Source organism: Ailuropoda melanoleuca, chromosome 14 (assembly GCF_002007445.2).
Source record: "Ailuropoda melanoleuca isolate Jingjing chromosome 14, ASM200744v2, whole genome shotgun sequence".
Lineage (NCBI taxonomy): Eukaryota > Metazoa > Chordata > Mammalia > Carnivora > Ursidae > Ailuropoda > Ailuropoda melanoleuca.
In genome coordinates this window covers 59853523-59874536 of record NC_048231.1, presented here as the reverse complement: position 1 = coordinate 59874536, position 21014 = coordinate 59853523, and the positions used below count along the sequence as shown (strand labels likewise).

The 21014-nt window shown below is 37.4% G+C and overlaps 1 protein-coding gene across 13 annotated transcripts in view; it reads right to left on the bottom strand.

Moving 5' to 3' along the window:
* Positions 1-1493: 1493 nt before the first annotated feature.
* The window catches only part of RBBP8 (RB binding protein 8, endonuclease), a 111236-nt gene continuing 91715 nt past the window's right edge, over positions 1494-21014 (bottom strand). For 12 of the 13 annotated variants that reach the window (XM_019796416.2, XM_034642703.1, XM_002912655.4 and 9 more), the window contains 6 exons: positions 20052-20169; positions 16301-16444; positions 11216-11285; positions 6918-7014; positions 3198-3339; positions 1494-1882 (listed from right to left, as the gene is read on the bottom strand). In XM_019796416.2, the coding sequence (XP_019651975.1) occupies positions 1785-1882; positions 3198-3339; positions 6918-7014; positions 11216-11285; positions 16301-16444; positions 20052-20169 (669 nt within the window). In that variant the 3' untranslated portion in view covers positions 1494-1784. The remainder of the gene's footprint in view (positions 1883-3197; positions 3340-6917; positions 7015-11215; positions 11286-16300; positions 16445-20051; positions 20170-21014) is intronic. The other variant, XM_034642705.1, reaches the window with a different exon arrangement.

Genomic DNA, 21014 nt, shown 5'->3' with positions numbered 1-21014 from the left:
GACAGAACAGAAAGCTGGAAGAATCAGTCTATGAGAGCATCCTGGGGCTGCATTACTAGCCTTGAACTGCTGACCTCCAGACTTTTTAATGTGAGAAAAATAAAACCAGTCATTTGTTGTTTAATCTGTTTTTTGGGTCCATTTTTTGCAGCTTAATGTTAAGCTGACACATGAATTCACAAGATTATTCAAGGATTAAAAGAGAAAAATCTATGTGAAGAATGTAACACAGTTCCTGGCATATAGCAAGTTACCACTGAATGGTTGCTATTATTTTGGAGAGATTGGTTGACTGCCAGCAGGGAACAAAAATCAAATACAGGATAAACAATTTGGGAAGTGAAGAAAAGTGCTGACTAGAAGCTATGTTAGGGTGTAAAAAATTCAGATCATATTCAGAGCCAAGCCATGTGTGCTCGTAAGGGGTCTGACTTGAGTAGATACTCAGTGTATGTGATTTCTTTTGCGATCCTCTCTGTGAAAACACAGATTGATGTCATTTATTCATATGAGAACCCTGATGAATAAAGATGAGACTAAGCAGAAATTTTTAGGAACTCTGAGAAGGGCTTTATGTAAATGGTTAGATTTTAGTGAGGCATTCCATTCAGTGTCTCATGTTCTCCTCCTGAAATAATACTGTCAAGATACGGATTAAAGAAATACTCATGGGGCGCCTGGGTGGCACAGCGGTTAAGCGTCTGCCTTCAGCTCAGGGCGTGATCCCGGCATTATGGGATCGAGTCCCACATCAGGCTGTTCTGCTGTAAGCCTGCTTCTTCCTCTCCCACTTCCCCTGCTTGTGTTCCCTCTCTCGCTGGCTGTCTCTATCTCTGTCAAATAAATAAATAAAATCTTAAAAAAAAAAAAAAGAAATACTCAGAAAAGACACTGATAAACAAAATGCCACCGGAAATGGTGACACAGATGTGGTCTGTCATCTTGATGACTCAGACACTAGGTCCTGGAGGAACAGAAATTTGCTGAACAGAGAAATCTATTTTGTTGCCAAATTGGGAGTTACTAATATCAGTCATTCCAGAGAAATACTACTACTGAACGTGAACACATGGGCAGAGAAGAACTTGACAAATTCAGCTTGAAAACTGCACCAGAAAAGAAAAGTTAAATGAAAAGAGACCATGTGAAGACCTGGAACATCATGATCAGATCAGAGAATTATGTTAATTTGTAATATATGAAAAAGGAAAAAAGGCTGATATTTGTGGTTGAGCCTCCAAAAGAATACACTACAGAATAGTAGCTCATTTCAGGTAAACAGAAGAAAGAAGCTGGAAAGCTAAAAGGACTATTAAAATTTAGCCTTTTGTTTTTTTTTTAAAGACTTAAATGGTCAGACACTGGAATGACCGAAGGAGAGCAACTGATTAAGAGAATGAAAATTGGCAGTGATTACCACAAAGCCACTGGTAAATACCAAAAGATAGGAAAGGCAATAAATCACAGACTACAACTATCATATTTTCAAAATTGTAATTAGGTATTACCAAATAAAGTAAATAAACAACTCTTAAGTTAGAGTGCAAAATGAAAGCACCTTATTGTTTTAAAGGTGCAAAAGCAAGACAATACAACATAAGCATATCCACATTTTAAATAGTTGTTTGTGTGGTGGGTAAATGCCATTTAAAAACACTTTCAATAGAAAAATGATTTATAAGTCAGTTTACAGAAGATCAAAAAAAATCAATGTTTAATCCAACTTTAACTATAAATAACTAAAAAGAAACAAATTGTCCTCTATCCTGTTTTTGCCTCAACATCTATGTCTTCTGCTCTTTGCTTTTCGGAGAAAACATTGCATTGTAAGGCTGCCGTCTTTTGGGACGAGGACAAGGATCAAGATCTTCCTTAATGTAACCTTAAAAACAAATGACAAATTTAGAAGATTATATTTGCAACACGTATTTCTTTCAGCATGTACCAGGTAATATCGGTCTTACTTAACACATTCTAGTTTACATGATCTTCTGATTATTAGCTGTGCAGTGTTAATGAATGATTTCACTACTTAGCATCAGTTTCCTCATTTATACTAACAATAGTAGCAGCAAACATTTATCAAATGTGTGTATACATTAGCTCAGCTAATGCCCACATTCCTTTGGAGTAGCTTCCACTATATCTCCTTCACAGATGAGGTGACGGAGACCCAAGGAAGTTAAAGAACTTGCTCGAGTTCACAAAGCTAGGGAAGTGGAAGAGCTGTTAAGATCTGTCTAACCTCCAGAACCAGAGCTCGTAAGTACTTTCCTGGTCTGCCTCCTACAGGCTGCAGATGGGGACAAACAGCTAAACAAGAACTCTTCACTATTATAATTCCAGGTGCTTATCAAAAAGACTTTCTGTGGCAGGTACTTCTTTAGACAACGTGTCCCTATACTCTTCAACCATGTGATTCTCCTAAAGCATCTTGAATCACACGGTTTGCACTCTGCCATATTCCCTTCAGGCCATGGTACGTGTACAAACACAGGCTCTATCTGGATTGTTTAATTCTATTTGATGACCAGGCAGCGCCATCATGTCAAAGGAAATGTAACTTGGCTTGTTAATGTGGAAAGTGAAAATATGGTAATAGTTACAAGAGACTTCGCATCTTTTGGAAAAACTACTCAAAATCTGGAGCTTCAAAGCTGTATACATTCTCAAATCATGTTAAATGTCAGTGCCATATCTGAAGGAGCTAGTTGCAACAGTCCTCCAAACAAAGGTGCTTTTTACTCAGATGTGGTTTATAAATACCCAGCATTTTAAAAGCTAAAATTCAGGTTTTAAAAGCTAAATGTTTTAAAAGCTAAAATTCAGACTAGTTGCTTTAAAAAGATGCTCTCTTTTTAACAATATAACTTTGGTGTCAACATTTATAATGTTATTATTTTATTAAAAGTCATTTGATGATAGGATGAGAAATTAACTTTCTGAAATTTGAATGATAAACAAGGATAATGAATACACAATCATATTAAAGTGATTATACACAATCTCTGATTTCAATGACATTACTTAGAATTAAAGGTAAGCCTTTTATCTTTAGGAATTTGTTTTTATGTCACAGAACTAGCCCCTGAGCAGAAGGTAAAAGGAACCATGGGGGAAAAGTCTAATGGTTAGACTTGGGTATATACAGTATTTAAAAAAAAATAATTTCAAAATGTTATAATCTGTGCTCTCACCTCTTTCCACACACGTCTGAGTGGAAGGAAAACCAACTTCCCAGAAATTCTCTGGTGTGTTGGGTGGAATGTAGCGGAATCGATGTCTTGAGCAGGAAGCCAATTTCTTTTCTCTTTCTTCTGCTGGAATATCTGCATAATACTAATAATAAAAACTGGTAAGTTTTTCACTCAGAAATAATAAATGGACTGTTAGGCTTATTGATTATGAACTAGAAGCTACTAAGAAAGCTGTTAAAATATTCAGCATGTTAAGGAAAACAATACTCACTGAAGATAATATTAGTAATTAATACTAACAGTAACTAGTGCTGGTCTGTGAAATGTTTGCTCCACAAATGAGAAAAGGAGCTTGGAGTTTGTATCACAACGTAAACCAATATGCTAATTTTCTCATCAACAAAGTCTTACAATACAAAAACAAAAACAAAAAATGCCAGCTTAATTTTGTAGTGTGCTGAGTGACGCCACTGGTTTATATACTGGTGCAAACTCAACTGTCAGACCAGTAACAAAACTGCACTCTGAACAGCACTTTTCTCAGCTGTTATTTGGATATAACATGTGTGTTTTGAAGTAATTTTCTTATCCAAGTTTTTACAACTTAAAGTTTAGCTTTGTTGCAGGCTTCATGACTTCCCCCTTTAAACTATATTTTTCAATTAGAATCAAAGACATACTTTCTTGCAACTGCAACCCAAAGAACTTGAGCTTCATAAAAACAAGGTTAAAATTTATATGTAAAAAATGTATAGGTCCTTCAAGACCTAAGAAAACAAAGCAGCAGTGTAAAGTTTCATAGAACACACGACAGGATCACATAATCCAGCCAATTCCACCTCATACTTGAGAAAGTGAAAATCAAATTGATAATTTACTGACGGTATCTTCTATTGAAAGTGGCAGACTTAAGGCTAAAACTTAAGTTTGAAGTAAAGGTTTTTTGAGTACCTCTGAAACAACTTTTTTGGGGGGTATCATTTTAATCTTTCTTATTGCTGTGAGTACAAGCCTTTGTTACCTTAGCCTGGACACTGGGATGGGATGACCTTAGAGAATCATGGTTATCAATCAATTTAGAAAAAATTGCCACCAAATTACAACATATACAAAAACAACAGTGGCTAGTGAGGCTGTTACACAGTGAGTAACTGGGAGAGTGGTAGAAGATAAAATCAGAGAGGAAGTGGGGTGCCAGAGTTTGCTGTCCTTGATAAGGACTTTGGATTCTATTTCTGACTGAGACGGGAAGATATTTAAGGGTTTCGGTCAGAGAAATGACATGATTTAATTTTTACTCTAAAAAGATCATTAGGAAACAACAGATCATTCATTGTGTTAAAAGTACATGGTGAAGCCAGAAATTAAGTACATGTCCGTCCTATCCAAGCCACTCTGTGCTGCTGCTCTCAGGCCCTGTCCTGCCCCGTGACATCCCGCATCCCTGATTCCCTCTCCCCTCTGGCAGGGAGGCCAGGAACTGAAGCACGTAGGGCCGATAGGAGGACCTTTAATCCCAGACAATTTCTCCACTGGGGGCAATAAAAACCATCAACATCTCAGAAATACCGTGCTTTAAAAAGAAAGGAAAAATGAGGACAGAGGTATGTGGGAATTCTCTGTACTTTCTGCTCAATTTTGCTGTGGATCTAACGCTGCTTTCCCAAAACAGCTGATTAAAATAAAACAACAAAAGGAAAGCACTTAGAAGCAAATTATTTCAATAGTCCAGACAAGATGAAATGGTGCCTTGGCCCAGGGCTTGGTGGTGATGATAGCAAGTGGACAGAAATGGGATACACTTTGTAGGTAGAACTGATGGGATTTGCTGATAGATCCGTTACTGAGATACGAAAGAAGAGAGGATAACTATAAGAGCTTTAGTTTAGACAGCCAGAAGAATGGACATAGAGGAGACTCAGGTGAGGTTTGGGAATCAGCGGTAGAAACTCTGTTTGGTTTTGGACATGGTGAAATGTGAGATGACTATTACACTTCCACATGTGTGTTACATATTCCACAGGGGGAACAGACACTGGAATATACTTAAGAACTGTAAGCATATAGATAGGATTTAAATACATAGGACTGGCACTTTCACTCCTGGTCAGGAGAGAGTTAAGAGGGAACAGATTTAGGGGCGCCTGGGTGGCTTAGTCGTTAAGCGTCTGCCTTCAGCTCAGGGCATGATCCTGGCGTTCTGGGATCGAGCCCCACATTAGGCTCCTCCGCTGGAAGCCTGCTTCTTCCTCTCCCACTCCCACTCCCACTGTGTTCCCTCTCTCGCTGCCCCTCTCTCTCTCTGTCAAATAAATAAATTAATTAATTAAAAAATAAAAAGGGAACAGATTTATCTCCTATCTTAAACAACAAAAATACTGGAATAAAGTGTATGAGACAATTTTTTTTTCAAGATTTTATTTATTTGAGAGAGAGAGAAAGCACAGAGGGAGAGTGAGAGGGAGAAGCAGGCTCCCCCACTGAGCGAAGAGCCCAATATGGGGCTCGATCCCAGGACCCTGAGATCATGACTGAAGCCAAAGGCAGATGCTAAACTGACTGAGCCACCCAGGCACCCCGAGACAATGGTTTTTAGAGACTGAATAACAGACAGGATAGGAAATGATTCCTGAGAGAAGGAAAGCAAATTAACTGTTTCTAGCACAAGAGCCTTTTTCTAACAGGTCATGTTAGTTTCAAATTGTAAAGAGTTATGGTTATAACTAAAAACTGGAGGCTTGGCCATGTTCTTTAGTTAAGAAATCATGATATGTTTAACTTGTGTTATGAAAACTCATGATACAGATTTTGCTTGTACTGCCAAACTGCTTTCCAAAATCTCAATCCCTATTTACACTCCCACTGTTAGTTAGAGCCTATTTCTCACCAAATGCTTACCTGCACTACAAGCTATCCATAAATAACTTTAATCTGCTTGGTTATCAAATTTTCTAGCCTATGCCTGTTAAAAAGAAAATTTTAAAGGGGAACTAAATCACTAGAGGCAGGGATCTAATAGCTAACAGACAGCAAGGGAAGAAGTTAAAAAATTAAAAAACATGTTTCAGGAAAACACAGAACCTGCCTACTCAGTGATCGGATGGTCAGTATACTTCTACTTTAATAGTCCAAGACTGCCAAGGTATAAAAGTACCTGTGTTCTAAGGGTGATACAGAGCCTGCTTGTCACACTGTGCTTAGAAAGGAGTGTTTGGGGAAAAAGTTAAGAAATGATGGTTATATCAGTTACTTAGAAAAAACCAATTATGAACTCTCATTTCCTGAGAGTGCTGGGATAAGCAATAAACATTAAAGTTTCCTACTAAAATATCAGAATTTTCCCCAAATGGTATATGAATAAGGAAGAGACTTTGCTGTAATGTAACACCCGGGGAAAGAAATTAAAACAAATACAAATAAACAAAGAAAAGAAAAACGTCACAAACGTCTTAAGCTGGTAAAAAGAATGAGGATCTTAGGCTCCAGATTCACTTAATGAAAATCTGAGAGATTGAGAGATTGAGAGCTTTCATTTCCAAGTATTTAGATCTCCCTGTCACAGCCAGTGTGCTCTTTAATTATCCATCCTACTACTCCTGGCTCAAACGAGGTTTCTAGATACAAATACAATCTCTACCTATGATTTTTAAATCATGCATTTCTAATCTATAAAGCCATATTTTAAAAAACCTACTGGACAGTATTCACATTTGTACTTACAATTTCACATTCCTTACATGTGTGTCCAAGCAATTTTCTTCTCTCTTCTTTTTTCCGAACTACCTCAATATGAGGAAAATTTTGTAAGCTAGTCTCTCTGGAAGAGAAATGAATTAAATTTAAAAATTAATCCATTTGTTACTACAAAGATCTTTGGTTTAGATTTTTAATTAATGAAGGTGAGGGCCCAGAGGAGAAATAATCCCAAAATTTTCATTCATTTTATTTGAATTGTTTACTGAGTATGTTAGAAAAACAGGTTTTTCACGCATTCTTTATTAAAATACTTACTATATGTCAGGTATTTTTATGTATATTGTTCTCTAACTGAAAAAGATAACTATTACTTCCTATTTTTGCCTCTGATTGGCTGAAAATAATATATAAAATAACCTAATTTATTATTATTTAAATATTTTATGTATTTATTTAGAGCGAGAGCGTGAATGGGGGAGAGGGAGAGAGAAAATACCAAGCAGGCTCCAAGCTGGGCATGGAGCCTGACGTGGGGCTCGATCTCACAACCCTGAGATCATGACCTGAGCTGAAACCAAGGGTTGGATGCTTAACTGAGTCACCCAGGCACCCCTCAATAACCTAATTTAAAAAGAAATACTACATTATTAAAGTCAGGAATTGGTATTCTATAACATAACCAAGAAAAAGAGCAACTGCCTGTTAACTCAGTTTTCTTTAAGAACCTGTATTTCTGGGCTAACCTACTCCCCCCACTCAAAAAAGAGATTCTTCTGTTTGTATGTTTTTTGTCATTTTCTCTAAACATTTCTTTTGCTGCCTCCACCCACCCTGGACTCTTCAAAATGTTAGGAATAATTATTTGCGCTTGTCCTTAAATGCCCTTAAAAATCAGATCCTACTGAGAACTACTGGAAACCTAGGACGATCAAAGCCACTGAGGTATGGATTAATGAGGCACAGGGTGTTTGGGAAGAAAAAGTAAGCAGGAAGTACAGAACTTTTTAATACACTGTACCCTGCTTTAAGTTTTAAAGCTCAATATAGAAAAGTCCAAACTTACAAAATAGGTAAATGAAGACTTAAGTGATGGTATACATATCTGTTTATAATAGAAACATCCCCAGGGAGCTTCAAGAGCCTGACTCACAAAAACTGATTTGTAAAACGACTTGTCGGTAACGTATCTATTCCTCTGAGGCACTCTGATCACATGCCCCTCTCTGGCTGGCAAGTGCTTTCTCTCAAAAGGAAGCTTTCATTGCTCTATGTCAAAGTATATGAGGTTATAGGTCCTGTGGGGGTTTAAGGCCAAGAACTCTCAACTTTTAAGCAATCTGTAAGTTAAAAGGACAGATAAAAATTGCTTTCTTTCAAATGGTTTATGGACTCTTAAAAGCTTATACAGAATACATTTTGGCCGTATCCTCTCCTCTGAGTATTGTTTATTCTGCTTCTGTTGTTCTAAAGCTGCAGGGAATCTCCTAGCAGACTGGCATCTGTACTAGACCTTAAAGACCTAAGTGACTACTAAGCTTCTTGTCCCTCATACAACACAACCCATCTTCCCAGGGTTTGCTAGTACTGTCTGCGGGGAAAGGAACAATACTAATTTTAAGACTTTTACCGTCCTCATGCCTTATTCCCACCTCCTGTATCTCCAAGCTATCTAATGGTTTCAGAATAAATAAAACTTCTCATATTTTTAAAAAGTTAATGAACTTTCAAAATGAAACATTTGAAATGACAGCTCTTACTCTGTTATCCTACTTCAAGGAATCTATTCCAAAGATACACAACAATATGAAAAAGAAAATGTACAACGTTATTCACTGCAGTGGTCTGTGTTAGCATAACTGTTAACACCCCAAATACCCATTACTAAGGAATAAACTACGGTACAAACAATAAAGTACTGTGCAACAAAAAAGAGAAATGCGGAATACCACTGCATGCTATTACAAGTGATTTTCCAGGGTATACACTTAAATGAAAAAAGCAAAACAGAGAAAAGTATATATAGCAGTCTATCATTTATTTAAGGGGAGAGAAAATGACAATCTATTTCTGTAAAGATATCAGCTTTTATTTTTTAAAATGGATTGAAAACCCTATTTTTTAACAAATGATTACCTTTAGGGGTAGGGAGCTAATAGGGCAAAGGGGACAATGATAGAAACTAGACGTATCTGTATATACCTTGTTTTGTAACCTCTGATACCATATACATATTTTACATAATTTAAAAAAATAATTAAAGATTAAAAAAACAACTACAAAATTCAAAAGCAAAGTAGAACAAACCAAGGGACTGAGTCAGTGGCATACACACAAAAAATAATTATTCCAAAATGGCTTTAAGACACAGTGACTGGACTATACCTTTGTAATGGATATACCTTTTCTTTCACTTTTAGAATTTTTATTTTATGAAAAGATGCCGATAACATGGTTGTTCTAAGAGAATATATCTTAAGAACAAAAAACCCACAAAGACATCTTAAAAACCATTTTCATAAATCATATTATTGGTGATAATTTATATTATTCTGAGACTGCTCTATATATTAAAGAATAAAGTTAAATGAGAAATTACATTGGTAGCACTGAGAAGTGGGATTCTCAGTAGGGGGAAAGTAGGTACAGATGTGAGACAGAAGAGGTTATCACATAAAAATCCTGTAGTTCTGAACTTGAATTGGAGCTATCAATATGAAAAGGTGTAGTTTATCTTAAAAAACAAAATAAAACAAAAACCTTATTCCTAACTCTGGCGACCTAAAAGATCTAAAAAAGATCTAAAAGATGACTAACTGTGGCAATGAGCACCCTAGTGGTTAGACTAAAACACATGAAACATTTAAATCCATGAGTTCATAATGACACTACAAATAAAAACTCCCTAGTCACATTTGGGATGCTAGGGTACTATTTCTGACAAATAAAGGAAAGAATTAAGCATTTAGCAACAAAATAACAGCTTTTAACTATTAGAGTCTTTTTTTTTTTTTAAAGATTTTATTTATTTATTTATTCTACAGAGATAGAGACAGCCAGCGAGAGAGGGAACACAAACAGGGGGAGTGGGAGAGGAAGAAGCAGGCTCCCAGGAGAGGAGCCTGACGTGGGGCTCGATCCCGTAACGCCGGGATCACGCCCTGAGCCAAAGGCAGACGCTTAACTGCTGTGCCACCCAGGCGTCCCTTAACTATTAGAGTCTTATAGGCATCAATAAAAATTTGTCTTGGCCTGTCAGATCTCTAAAATTCTCAACAGAAATAAGTATAAAATAAACTGCTTATTGAGTGACTCAATTTGCTATCATAACTTGAAGGGAAAAAACACATTTTTTGAATTGAATTACTATGCCTAAATTCACTTCTAGAATGAATAGTAGTACACGATTAGAAGTCATAGAATTTGCCATCCTTGGGAAAGCCTGGGCTGCTCAGTCAGTTAAGCATCTGACTTCAGCTCAGGTCATGATCTCAGGGTCCTGGGATTGAGCCCCGCATTGGGTTCCCCATTCAACAGGGAGTCTGTTTCTCCTCTTCCTCTGACCCTCCTCATGCTTGTGCTCTCTATGAAATAAATATGATCTTAACAAAAAAAAAAAAAGAATTTGTCATCTTTGAATAAAAGGCACAAAGTAGCATTATGGTTCAAAATCAAGATGCTCAGTTTTTCTTTTAAGGTTTAAAAATCCTCATGCAATAATTCTCAAGCACAACCTAATAAGCCTTGTCACCTAAAGTCTTTTTTTTTTAATTTTTTTTTTAAAGATTTTATTTATTTATTTATTCTACAGAGATAGAGACAGCCAGTGAGAGAGGGAACACAAGCAGGGGGAGTGGGAAAGGAAGAAGCAGGCTCCCAGTGGAGGAGCCTGATGTGGGGCTCGATCCCAGGACTCCGGGATCATGCCCTGAGCCAAAGGCAGATGCTTAACGACTGAGCCACCCAGGCGCCCCACCCACCTAAAGTCTTACACTATATAACAGTTACAGTATATAATTTAACAAGTTCCTGAAGCTCAAATAAAGTCCCCAGTAAAACAGAACACGAATAAAAACATTTGTTATAAAAAAAAGAGAGAAAATACCTATTACCACTGTCAAAAAAATAGTGGTGATATAAATTTCCTTATTTGTAATATTTATAATTTTTATGCTTGAGTCCCTCTTTTTTGTTATGACCCTAAAGTAGATGATATGCACTTGATTTTAACCAAAGTAGCAATTTAACAGTTCAGAGGTATTCTGACAGAGATAGCTTTGTTGTACTTCCAATCACATCACTGGTATTAATCAAGATCAACTTACCTTTCATTATCTTTAAAATATGGCTCCACAAATGCTTTCTGTTTGACTTTATCTTGTTTATCACCAGGAACTGCAAAAAAACCATACATACCACAAACTGAATGCAGAACTGAGCAATAGCTTTTTTGCAACAAGAATGACCTATATAAAAACTTCACTCTTATTGGATTTCATACTCTAGGCTCCTGGGCAACTCATTTAAATTTTCTGTAACTAATTTTCTCTTTCTTTTTCATCTGCATAATGAGGAGGGTGCTGATTATCTTGTTTACCTAAGAATTATTAGAGATAAAAATCTTACCTATAAAATTATTTTAGATTTAAAAACTATATATACAAAGCTTATGTACGTATGTGTAGATTATATATAAAATTATTTTAGACTTCAAAAGAATTATTCTGAGGCCCATTATCATTTGGCACCAAACAACAAGACAGCTTCTAATGTGTTTCACTTATTAGTCCTGCTGACTTTTTTTTTTTAAGTAAGCTCTATGCCCAACGTAGGGCTCAAACTCACGACCCTGAAATCAAGAGTCACATGCTCCACTGACTGAGCCAGCCAGGGGCCCCAGTCCCGCTGATTTTTATAATGTGTCTTTGAGATAGATTAACTAGGAAATAAAAGCAAAGAATTTTATCAGAAAATTGGTGACAAAATAAAAACAAAAGCTCATGGACCTGAATCCCAAATTGTCTAGACCCAAAGAGCCAACTGCTATTGTGTATTCAAATAATCAAAATTTATCATGCATGGTGCCAAGTTCTGGAAGTGCACTGTCCAACAAGAGAAACCATGTCTCCTGTCCTCATGCAGTCTATACCACAGTGAGGGAAACAGACATCAAGCAAGTCGATAGCTAAGGCTTATCTGAGGAAGGATGTGGAAGGTGGTAACTGATGAATAAAAAGTCAGCCGCAAGAAGCAGGAGTGGAGAATGTTCTAGGTAAAGGTCCTGAGATGGGAAAAAGGTTGGTATAAGAACTAGGAGAAGGCGGGGCGCCTGGGTGGCACAGCGGTTAAGCGTCTGCCTTCAGCTCAGGGCGTGATCCCAGCGTTATGGGATCGAGCCCCACATCAGGCTCCTCTGCTGTGAGCCTGCTTCTTCCTCTCCCACTCCCCCTGCTTGTGTTCCCTCTCTCGCTGGCTGTCTCTATCTCTGTCAAATAAATAAATAAAATCTTAAAAAAAAAAAAAAAGAACTAGGAGAAGGCCAGTGTGGTTGAGATTGAGTGAAGAAAGGTGTTAGGAAAGATGAGATTGAAGACGTGGGCAAGCACCAGATCAGGATGGGTCCTGGAGGACAAAAGGGGTTTGAATTTTGTAGTGAACAGAAAAGCAAACCACTGAAGACTTTTGAAAAGAATCCACTTTACTGAGACATAATTTATACAGGAAACACACTGATTCTAAGTATACTAGGATTAATTTTGACAAATGTTTACTCTGCTCTAACTACCATCCAAATCAAGAGAGAGAACTTCCATCAATTGCCCCTGGAAGTTTCCTCTATTCCTCTGCTTCTCAAACAGATGAATGTTCTCCGATGTCTCTTCCCTCACCCTTTGGAGAGATGATTTCTGCCACCACAGCTTAGTTATACCTGTTTTTGAATTTTTTATTAATGGAATTACATAATATGTATTCTTTTACATCTTTGCATCTTTCTAGCTCAACAGGTTTTGGAGATCCATTGTTGAGTCCAGTGCCCTCCTTTTTGTTGACAAGTAGTATTCCATTATATGAGTTTACCACAATTCATATTTAGTCACTTGTTGATGGACATCTGGGTTGTTTCTAGTTTTGAGCTACTATAAATAGCACTGCTATGAACGTTCTTGAATACAATGTTTTGTGAATGTGTTTTCATTTTTCTTGTTTATATACCTAGGAGTGGAATTGCTGGGTACTATGGTAGGTGTATACATAACTTTATAAAAACATGACAAACCTCAATAAAGCAGTTAAAAAAACCTTGCTGAACTCTTCTCCATAGTACAATTTTATATCCCCACCAGGAAAGTATGAGAGCTCCAGTTGCTCTTCATTCTTGCTAATGTTAGATATTACAATCTCTTTAACCATTTCACTGGGTGTGAAGTAGTATCTCAGTCCCTCGTGTCCAACAATGTTGCACATATTTACATGTACTTACTGGCCATTCAAATATCTTTTCATTGAGCATTTTTTTTTTAAGATTTTATTTATTTATTCATTCGACAGAGATAGAGACAGCCAGCGAGAGAGGGAACACAAGCAGGGGGAGTGGGAGAGGAAGAAGCAGGCTCATAGCAGAGGAGCCTGATGTGGGGCTCGATCCCGTAATGCCGGGATCACGCCCTGAGCTGAAGGCAGACGCTTAACCGCTGTGCCACCCAGGCACCCCTCATTGAGCGTTTTTAAATAAGAAGATAATACAATCTAGTTCACATTTAAAATAAATGAGTTTTGAGTCTCAGTCGAGAATGGACTGGAGAGGAGAAACAACTGTCATAAAAGACCAGTCAGGAGGCCTGCAGTAGAACAGGTAGAGAGAAGAGTGCTTTAGACTAGGGCCTTGGCTACAGAGATGGAAAGAAGTGAAGTGATATGAAACATATTTTGGAGACAGTATTGCCAGGGTATCAGACTGGGCATGAAGAGGTGAAAAGAAGTCAAATATGACTCCCACATTTCTATCTTTAGTAACTGGGAGGACAGTTACTGAGGTTTAATGAGATCAGGAAAGGCAGGGGAAGATCAAATTTGGGTAAGAAAAAAAAAATTTCTGATTTGAATATATTAAGCTCAAGGTGCTCATAAGATGTCTAATAGGTAGCTGGATTCAAGTCTGGGGTTTCAAAGAGAGAGGACAAGACTAGGAGTAATGAATATATAGAAACAGCTTCACTTGGCCTCCACAACAGCACATACTCTTGTCTCCCTATTTCACTGGTTCCAGCTCCTTCTCAATTTCCTTTCCTGGTTCCTCTTTCTTTCTCCAACCTTTCGAAGTTGCCGTACCCCAGAGGTCAGAACTTGAAATGTTTCTCTTTTCTATACTTTGGTGATCTCAGTTTCACAGCCTTAAGTACCATCATCTACTTGCTGTTGACCTCCTGCCCCCTAAGTCATTTCTTTATTCTGGATGTCTTATCCAAACCTGACACATATTAATTACCTACTAACATTTCCACTTGGATGTCTAGTAAGTATTACATGTCTAGAACCAAGCTTTTGATATCCTCCCTGAAATTTGTTCTTTCCTCTGAGGAAAGACTAGGTGGAACTCTGTGATACGAGAGCTAAGAACATGAAATAAATGGACAATAAAATCCTAAACTATATACCTAGGTGATTGGGAAAAATGAAAAAGCCTGAAAGGTCATTTGGTGAGAAATAAATGGAACCTGGTTTGGATATGTTAAGTTTAAGTTGTTGAAGACACATAAAATTAGCGTTTGCATTTACATTGCATTTCCTATAAGAAATGCGGGACAGGGATTTATCAGAGAGGACAAACTAGAGATGCAGAGGTAGTTAATAAAAGCATGAGAGAAAAATTTATGTGAGGAACTAAACAGTCTTGGGATACTCTCAGAAGCAGAAGTTTCCAGAGATCGAAAGAACAGTGCAGCACTGCCACAAAAAATAAGTGAGAAGAAATTTTGGGATGGTCAGTGTGAGATGTAACTTAAAGAGAAAAGGACAGAAATTACTAATTATATCTTGTAAAGAATGCCCCCCTCCCACCTTTTTAAGTGAAAACAAGTAGCAAAAGGCTCTTCTTGGGGGAAAAAAGTGAACTGAACAGTTGTAAATTTTTATCACAAAGTTGGCTTGGACCAAAATTTTGCTACAGACCGAGCAAGCAAAAGCCTGCTGTTCTCTAATTTGGTTAGGGTCTCATTCATTTTGAGCTAATAAGGGCTGTATTTTTAAAAAAGTAATGGAAGCACAAGGAAAACATAATCAAGACAGACTATTCCATAGCAGAAGGTGTGCTCATATATACCCTTTGCACTAGACTAAAAATTCTTTTTTACTCACAAAAACAAAATGGGACATTTAGCAAGGATTTAAACTTTCAATTCGGATTATCTAATTAAAAGTTTCACTTATAGTATTCTTCTTCTGATTGCTACCCTGCACTATAAACTGCTTCTAATTCAAAAGAATTTTAGTAGGGGCGCCTGGGTGGCACAGCGGTTAAGCGTCTGCCTTCGGCTCAGGGCGTGATCCCGGCGTTATGGGATCGAGCCCCACGTCAGGCTCCTCTGCTATGGGCCTGCTTCTTCCTCTCCCACTCCCCCTGCTTCTGTTCCCTCTCTCTCTGGCTGTCTCTATCTCTGTCAAATAAAAAAAAAAAAAAAAAAAAAATTAAAAAAAAAAAAAAGAATTTTAGTAATTTTTTAATTTTTAAAAAAGATTTTATTTATTTATTTGAGAGAGAGAGTGAGAGAGAGCCAGGTGGGGGACAGAGGCAGAGGGAGAAAGAGACTCCCCACTGAGCAGGGAGGCGACGTGGGGCTCGCTCCCAGGACCCGGGGATCCTGACCCAAGTCAAAGGCACACTTAACCAACTGAGCCACCCAGGCACCCCGAAAAGAATTTTTAAAAGACTGATACATATAGTTACATTATTTTGTCTGGAAAGGTAAAGCATTCAAACAGAAAATTAGTCTGAATTTTCTGCAAAACTCTGTCCTTCCAACTCTATTACAATGATTAATTTATTAATTAACAAAGAACCTTCTCAAAACTTTTTTATGAATTTTATGCGCAAGTTATAAAGAAATCTGTAGTAGTCAATCAAGAATAATTTCTTAGTTTTGATGAATACTTATGGTCACATATTAATATAAGGGGAAGCTGAATGAAAGGTATAGGGAATTCTCTGAACTATTTTTTTCCTCTGAGCTATTTTTTTTGTAACTCTTTTATTGGTCTGAAACTATCTTGCTATCTAAAAGAAATTTATACAAGAAATCTGAAATTTTAATTGTCAAATATATACCTCATCAGGTCTGTTAACTAGCTTGCTGACTTAATTTACTGAACTAAGCATAACCAAGAAGCCATACTTAGAAAGAAAATAGCCTTACTGTTTGGTTTCTTTGTGGTAGTTGACAATCCCTCTTCTTCATCTGCCACCTGGGGGAAGCTGTCTACCAAACAGGATTCATATTCTTCGTGTGTTGTCCGATCAAACATATCTTCCAAGCTATCATTCATTTTTCTTTCTCCATCTATGTAAAAGAGCATTGGCTTAGGGCAACAAGCAAGCTTTCTGCTTTCTATGTAGACCAACGTGAAACTTGTAGTAACTGCCACAAAATACACTTGCCCAGGATGCACATGAGGCAATAGTAAACCCCCAAGTCTAGATAGTTACTGTATTTACAAAGACTTTATGTTAGGGCTTTAAATGTCCTTTATTCATGTGCAAAGAACGTTTGCTGTTGTCATTACATACATAAAAATCTCTTTCTCTCTATTGGCTCGTGTATAATTCATAATACACTAAAATGAGTCCTACCAAAAAACTGTGAGGAATAGAAAATGCATCATAATGAATGATGAAAAACACTAAGCTTAAATAAAATGTGCATAAATAACTGACATTAATATCTATAAAATCATGCTCATCTGCTTATTTTTCTAATGTGGTAGCTAAAAAAGTATTTTTTACATCACCAGTAACACTTGGTAGTTGAGTACTGACAGAAATAATGAATGCAATTCCTCATTTGATATGTTAAGTGCTGACTCATCCTCAGAGTACTAACTACATTACCCACTATATAATCACATTTCGAAAAACGACAGTTTACTAAAAAACAGAAATAGATCCAGTTGGCTAACAAAATAATAGAGCAGAAACCTGCTGAGATTCCTCTCTATAAAATAACTACCACCTCCCCCAGTCCACGGTGCTCGTGCACCCTCACTCTGCTTTATCTTTCTCCAGAACCTAGCGTCATCCATCACACCACATATTTTATTGTTTCTCCCCTTAAATTAGAAGGTAAGTTCCATGAAATAGGTACTTTTGTTCTGCTTACTCATTATTTCCAGCTCCTGAAACACTTCCCTTTATTGAACTGAAGCTCAATATTTACTGAATGATTAAACATTAATTTTTTTTCACACTAAGGATCAAATTTGTAAATAATATACAACTTCTATGTGCTAGGCAGTGTGCTAGGTATTCCCAAACTATTAATATATGCTGTTAGTAAAATACAATGTTAAGTCACTAGTTTTTCTTTTTAATTAAAAAACATTTTTTTTTTACTCTCTTTTTTTTTCTTGAGAGAGAGAGGGAGAGAGAGAGTGTGTGTGTGAGTAGGGAGGGAGGGGTAGGAAGAAGGGGGAGAGAGAATCTTAAGGAGACTTCATGCCCAGCGTGGAGCCCAATGTGGGGCTCAATCCCACCATCCTGAGATCATGACCTGAGCCGAAATCAAAAGTCAGACGCTTAACCAACTGAGCCACCCAGGTGCCCCACTAGTTTATGTTTTTGTTGGTCTGACTTCTGACTGAAATACTTGACAACACAGACTATATCCTTATTAATCTTTCTATCACAGCATCTGGTAAGTCTAATATACAGTAGAAATATAAAACAAATTTTTGAACTGAAATATTAGCAGTAATTGGGGAATTTTATTGGTATGATTCATTTTTAACCAATTCTAAGCATTAAAAAGATCTACATTATGGGTAAAACACATGGATTGTCTTTTTCCACACATGGCTTTAGGAATATCTCCTATCCGGCTGGTCTTACACTCCTCCACTGAGTGGGAAGGGCTGCTTGCTTGCTTGCTTGCTTTGAACTTGGATAGGTCTTTGTGACACTACAACTTCTGAGGCCAGATCATAAAAATACCATGCACTTCTGCCTTGCTCTTTTGGGGATGCTCACTCTGGGAACGTAGTCTCCATGTGATGAGGAAGCGCAAACCAGCCCACGTGGAAAGTCCATATGGAGAAGGCCTGAAACTGAATAAGCAGAGATGCCAGCCCAGCCTCAGCCTGTCTACCCTCTGTTGTTCCAGCTCTAGCTCCCATTTGCCTACAACTGCATTAGAGACCCTGGGACAGAACCATTCAGCCAAACCCCTCCTGAATTCCTGAACCACACAAACTATGAAAGATAAGTAAATGACTGTTACTGTTTTAATCCTTTAAGTTATTGGACTGGTTTATTATAGAGCAATAGTACTCATAATATCTTATGTAGCCAAAACTGTCTCCACTCATTAGTTCAAATTCTAACCTCACTTCCATATGATCCTTGCTTCAAACATGTTTGGGAAACCATCATATTCTTTGAATTAACTAGATAAATTTGAAGCCCAAGTAGTTATACTTTAGTTTTAGGAAAACATTATCAGGAACTGGTACCAGACAAAATAATCTTAAAAGCAAAGTACCTTCTTAAGAAGAAAGTTACTTAAGTGTCAGTCACTATAAAAGGACAATAAATCACTGTTAAGGTTTTTTCTTTTAATAGGTAGTCCTTTCAATGTAGGCAGGCAGCTACTTGATTGTATGGTTACTCATTCCTAAAGAACAAAGAATTAAAGCAAAGACTACTACAATTTTTCCTCACTTAAGGCAGTTAGGGCAGCAAGAGATAAAGTGTTTCTTTTTTTCTTTTTTAAAAGATTTATTTATTTATTTGAGAGACAGAATGAGAGAGAGAGTGTGTGCATGAGTGGAGGGAGGGGCAGTGGGAGAAAGAGAGGGGAAGCAGACTCCCCGCTGAGCAGGGAGCCACCCCAGGAATCCCACGACCCTAAGATCATGACCTGAGCTGAAACCAAGAGTCAGATGCTTAATCAGTCGAGCCACCCAGGTGCCCAGAGATAAAGTGTTTCAAAAGAAGTTAGGACAAGATTGGCTTCAGCCCTGGGCAGGCAGACTACAGATTATTCAGAACAAGATAGGGAATGTACATACAGACGGACTGTCCTCAGTTTCTAACAGATGATCACTGGAAAATGTCCTTGCTTTTGGCACTGCATCCCCTATGGCAGGTCCTAACCCTTCAATACATTAAGAGCGTAAGTGACACTATTCCTGGGCTAGCTGATCTCATGCCACACGCCTCTGTAGTTAGGGATGTTGCTAAGGTGGTGCCAACCAAAATCCTTCCACTGTTCCTGCCTCTTTTGGAAAATCAAGGCTTTAGATGAATTAATAGTCTGTTACCACAAAAGGCCAAATACCCTATTCTGTAGAAGCAGAATATAGCAGAGTAACTCAGCATATACACTATTGTTCTTGGTTTACTGCTAATTTAAAAGTCTATATAAATAATTCTCAGTAGAAGCTCCCCTTTTCACCTTATGAAATTGTTTTGCAAATTCTTATTTCTAAAACAGGACTCTCAAAATTCCCTTCTACAAAAAATTATCTAGGAATAATACCGGGGATCAGCAAACTTTTTCTTAAAGGGTCAGTCAGGAAACAGTTTTGGCCTGAGGGCCCAATAAGGTCTGCGGCTACTAGTCAGCTCTGCTGCGGTACCATGCAAGCAGCCCCAGGCAATACATAGACAAGTAAGTGAGGCTGTGTTCCAATAAACCTTATTTATAAAACTGGCAACTGGCTGTGGTTTGCTGAATCCTGGAAACTGAATTCTTTCTGGAAAAAAAAGATTTTGGGTAAAGATTTTTTTCCCTTGAAATACTGAAAGTGAGTTTTACTAAGAGAAATCTATTTATCAGAAGAGGAAAAAAACACGGTTAATGGTGAAGAGGTCACTTGTGGTCATCAATGCAATGGTACGACTATAAACTTCCCTCCACATTTATATTGAATTAAAAAAAAATAAAATCTTACTTGGACTTTTCTCTCCCTTCTGCTCTTGCTTCTTCATTTTTAAAAGCACAGTTTCACTAACCAATGTGCAGTCCATGTCCACTGTCTCTCCTCCTGCTAATCTTGACTGACTGCCATCCTAAATATTTAAAAATTAAAAATTTTTAACAATTATCCCGTATGGCCTTATATACTTTCTTTTTTTTTTTAAACAAATTTTTTTTTTAAAGATTTTATTTATTTATTTGATAGAGATAGAGACAGCCAGCCAGCTAGAGAAGGAACAGAAGCAGGGGAGCGGGAGAGGAAGAAGCAGGCTCACAGCGGAGGAGCCTGATGTGGGGCTTGATCCCAGAACGCTGGGATTACGCCCTGAGCCAAAGGCAGACGCTTAACTCCTGTGCCACCCAGGCGCCCCCCTTATATACTTTCTAAAAATTCTGGTAAAATATACATAGTCAGAAATTTATCATTTTTACCATATTTTAGGTGTACATTTTAGTAGCATTAAGTTACATTTATTTTTACCTTAAGAATATATATAGATTTAGGTTTTATTGCCTGTAAAACATTTTAGCTTCAATATACAAGCATCCTCTCTCAAGCCCAAGAAAAGAAAGACTGCTGCCAAGGGAGGGAGAGTTGTGCACCACTGAACTCCCTTTTTCTCCAGTTGGCCTCACAGTTCTCATCATTGGTGTACACACAAAGAACAGTTTCATACCGCAGAAAGTTAAACACTTCATTAATATGCTCCTATGTGAAAGACAACTTCTCAAACTATATAGAACCTAAATACAAGTCAAAAGTTATTTCCACTAGGAATTTTAATTTAATTTAATTATTTTTTTTAAGAGGCAGGTAGGGGCAGAGGGAGAGGAAGACAGAGAATCTTTTTTTTTTTTTTTAAAGATTTTATTTATTTATTTGACAGAGATAGAGACAGCCAGCGAGAGAGGGAACACAAGCAGGGGGAGTGGGAGA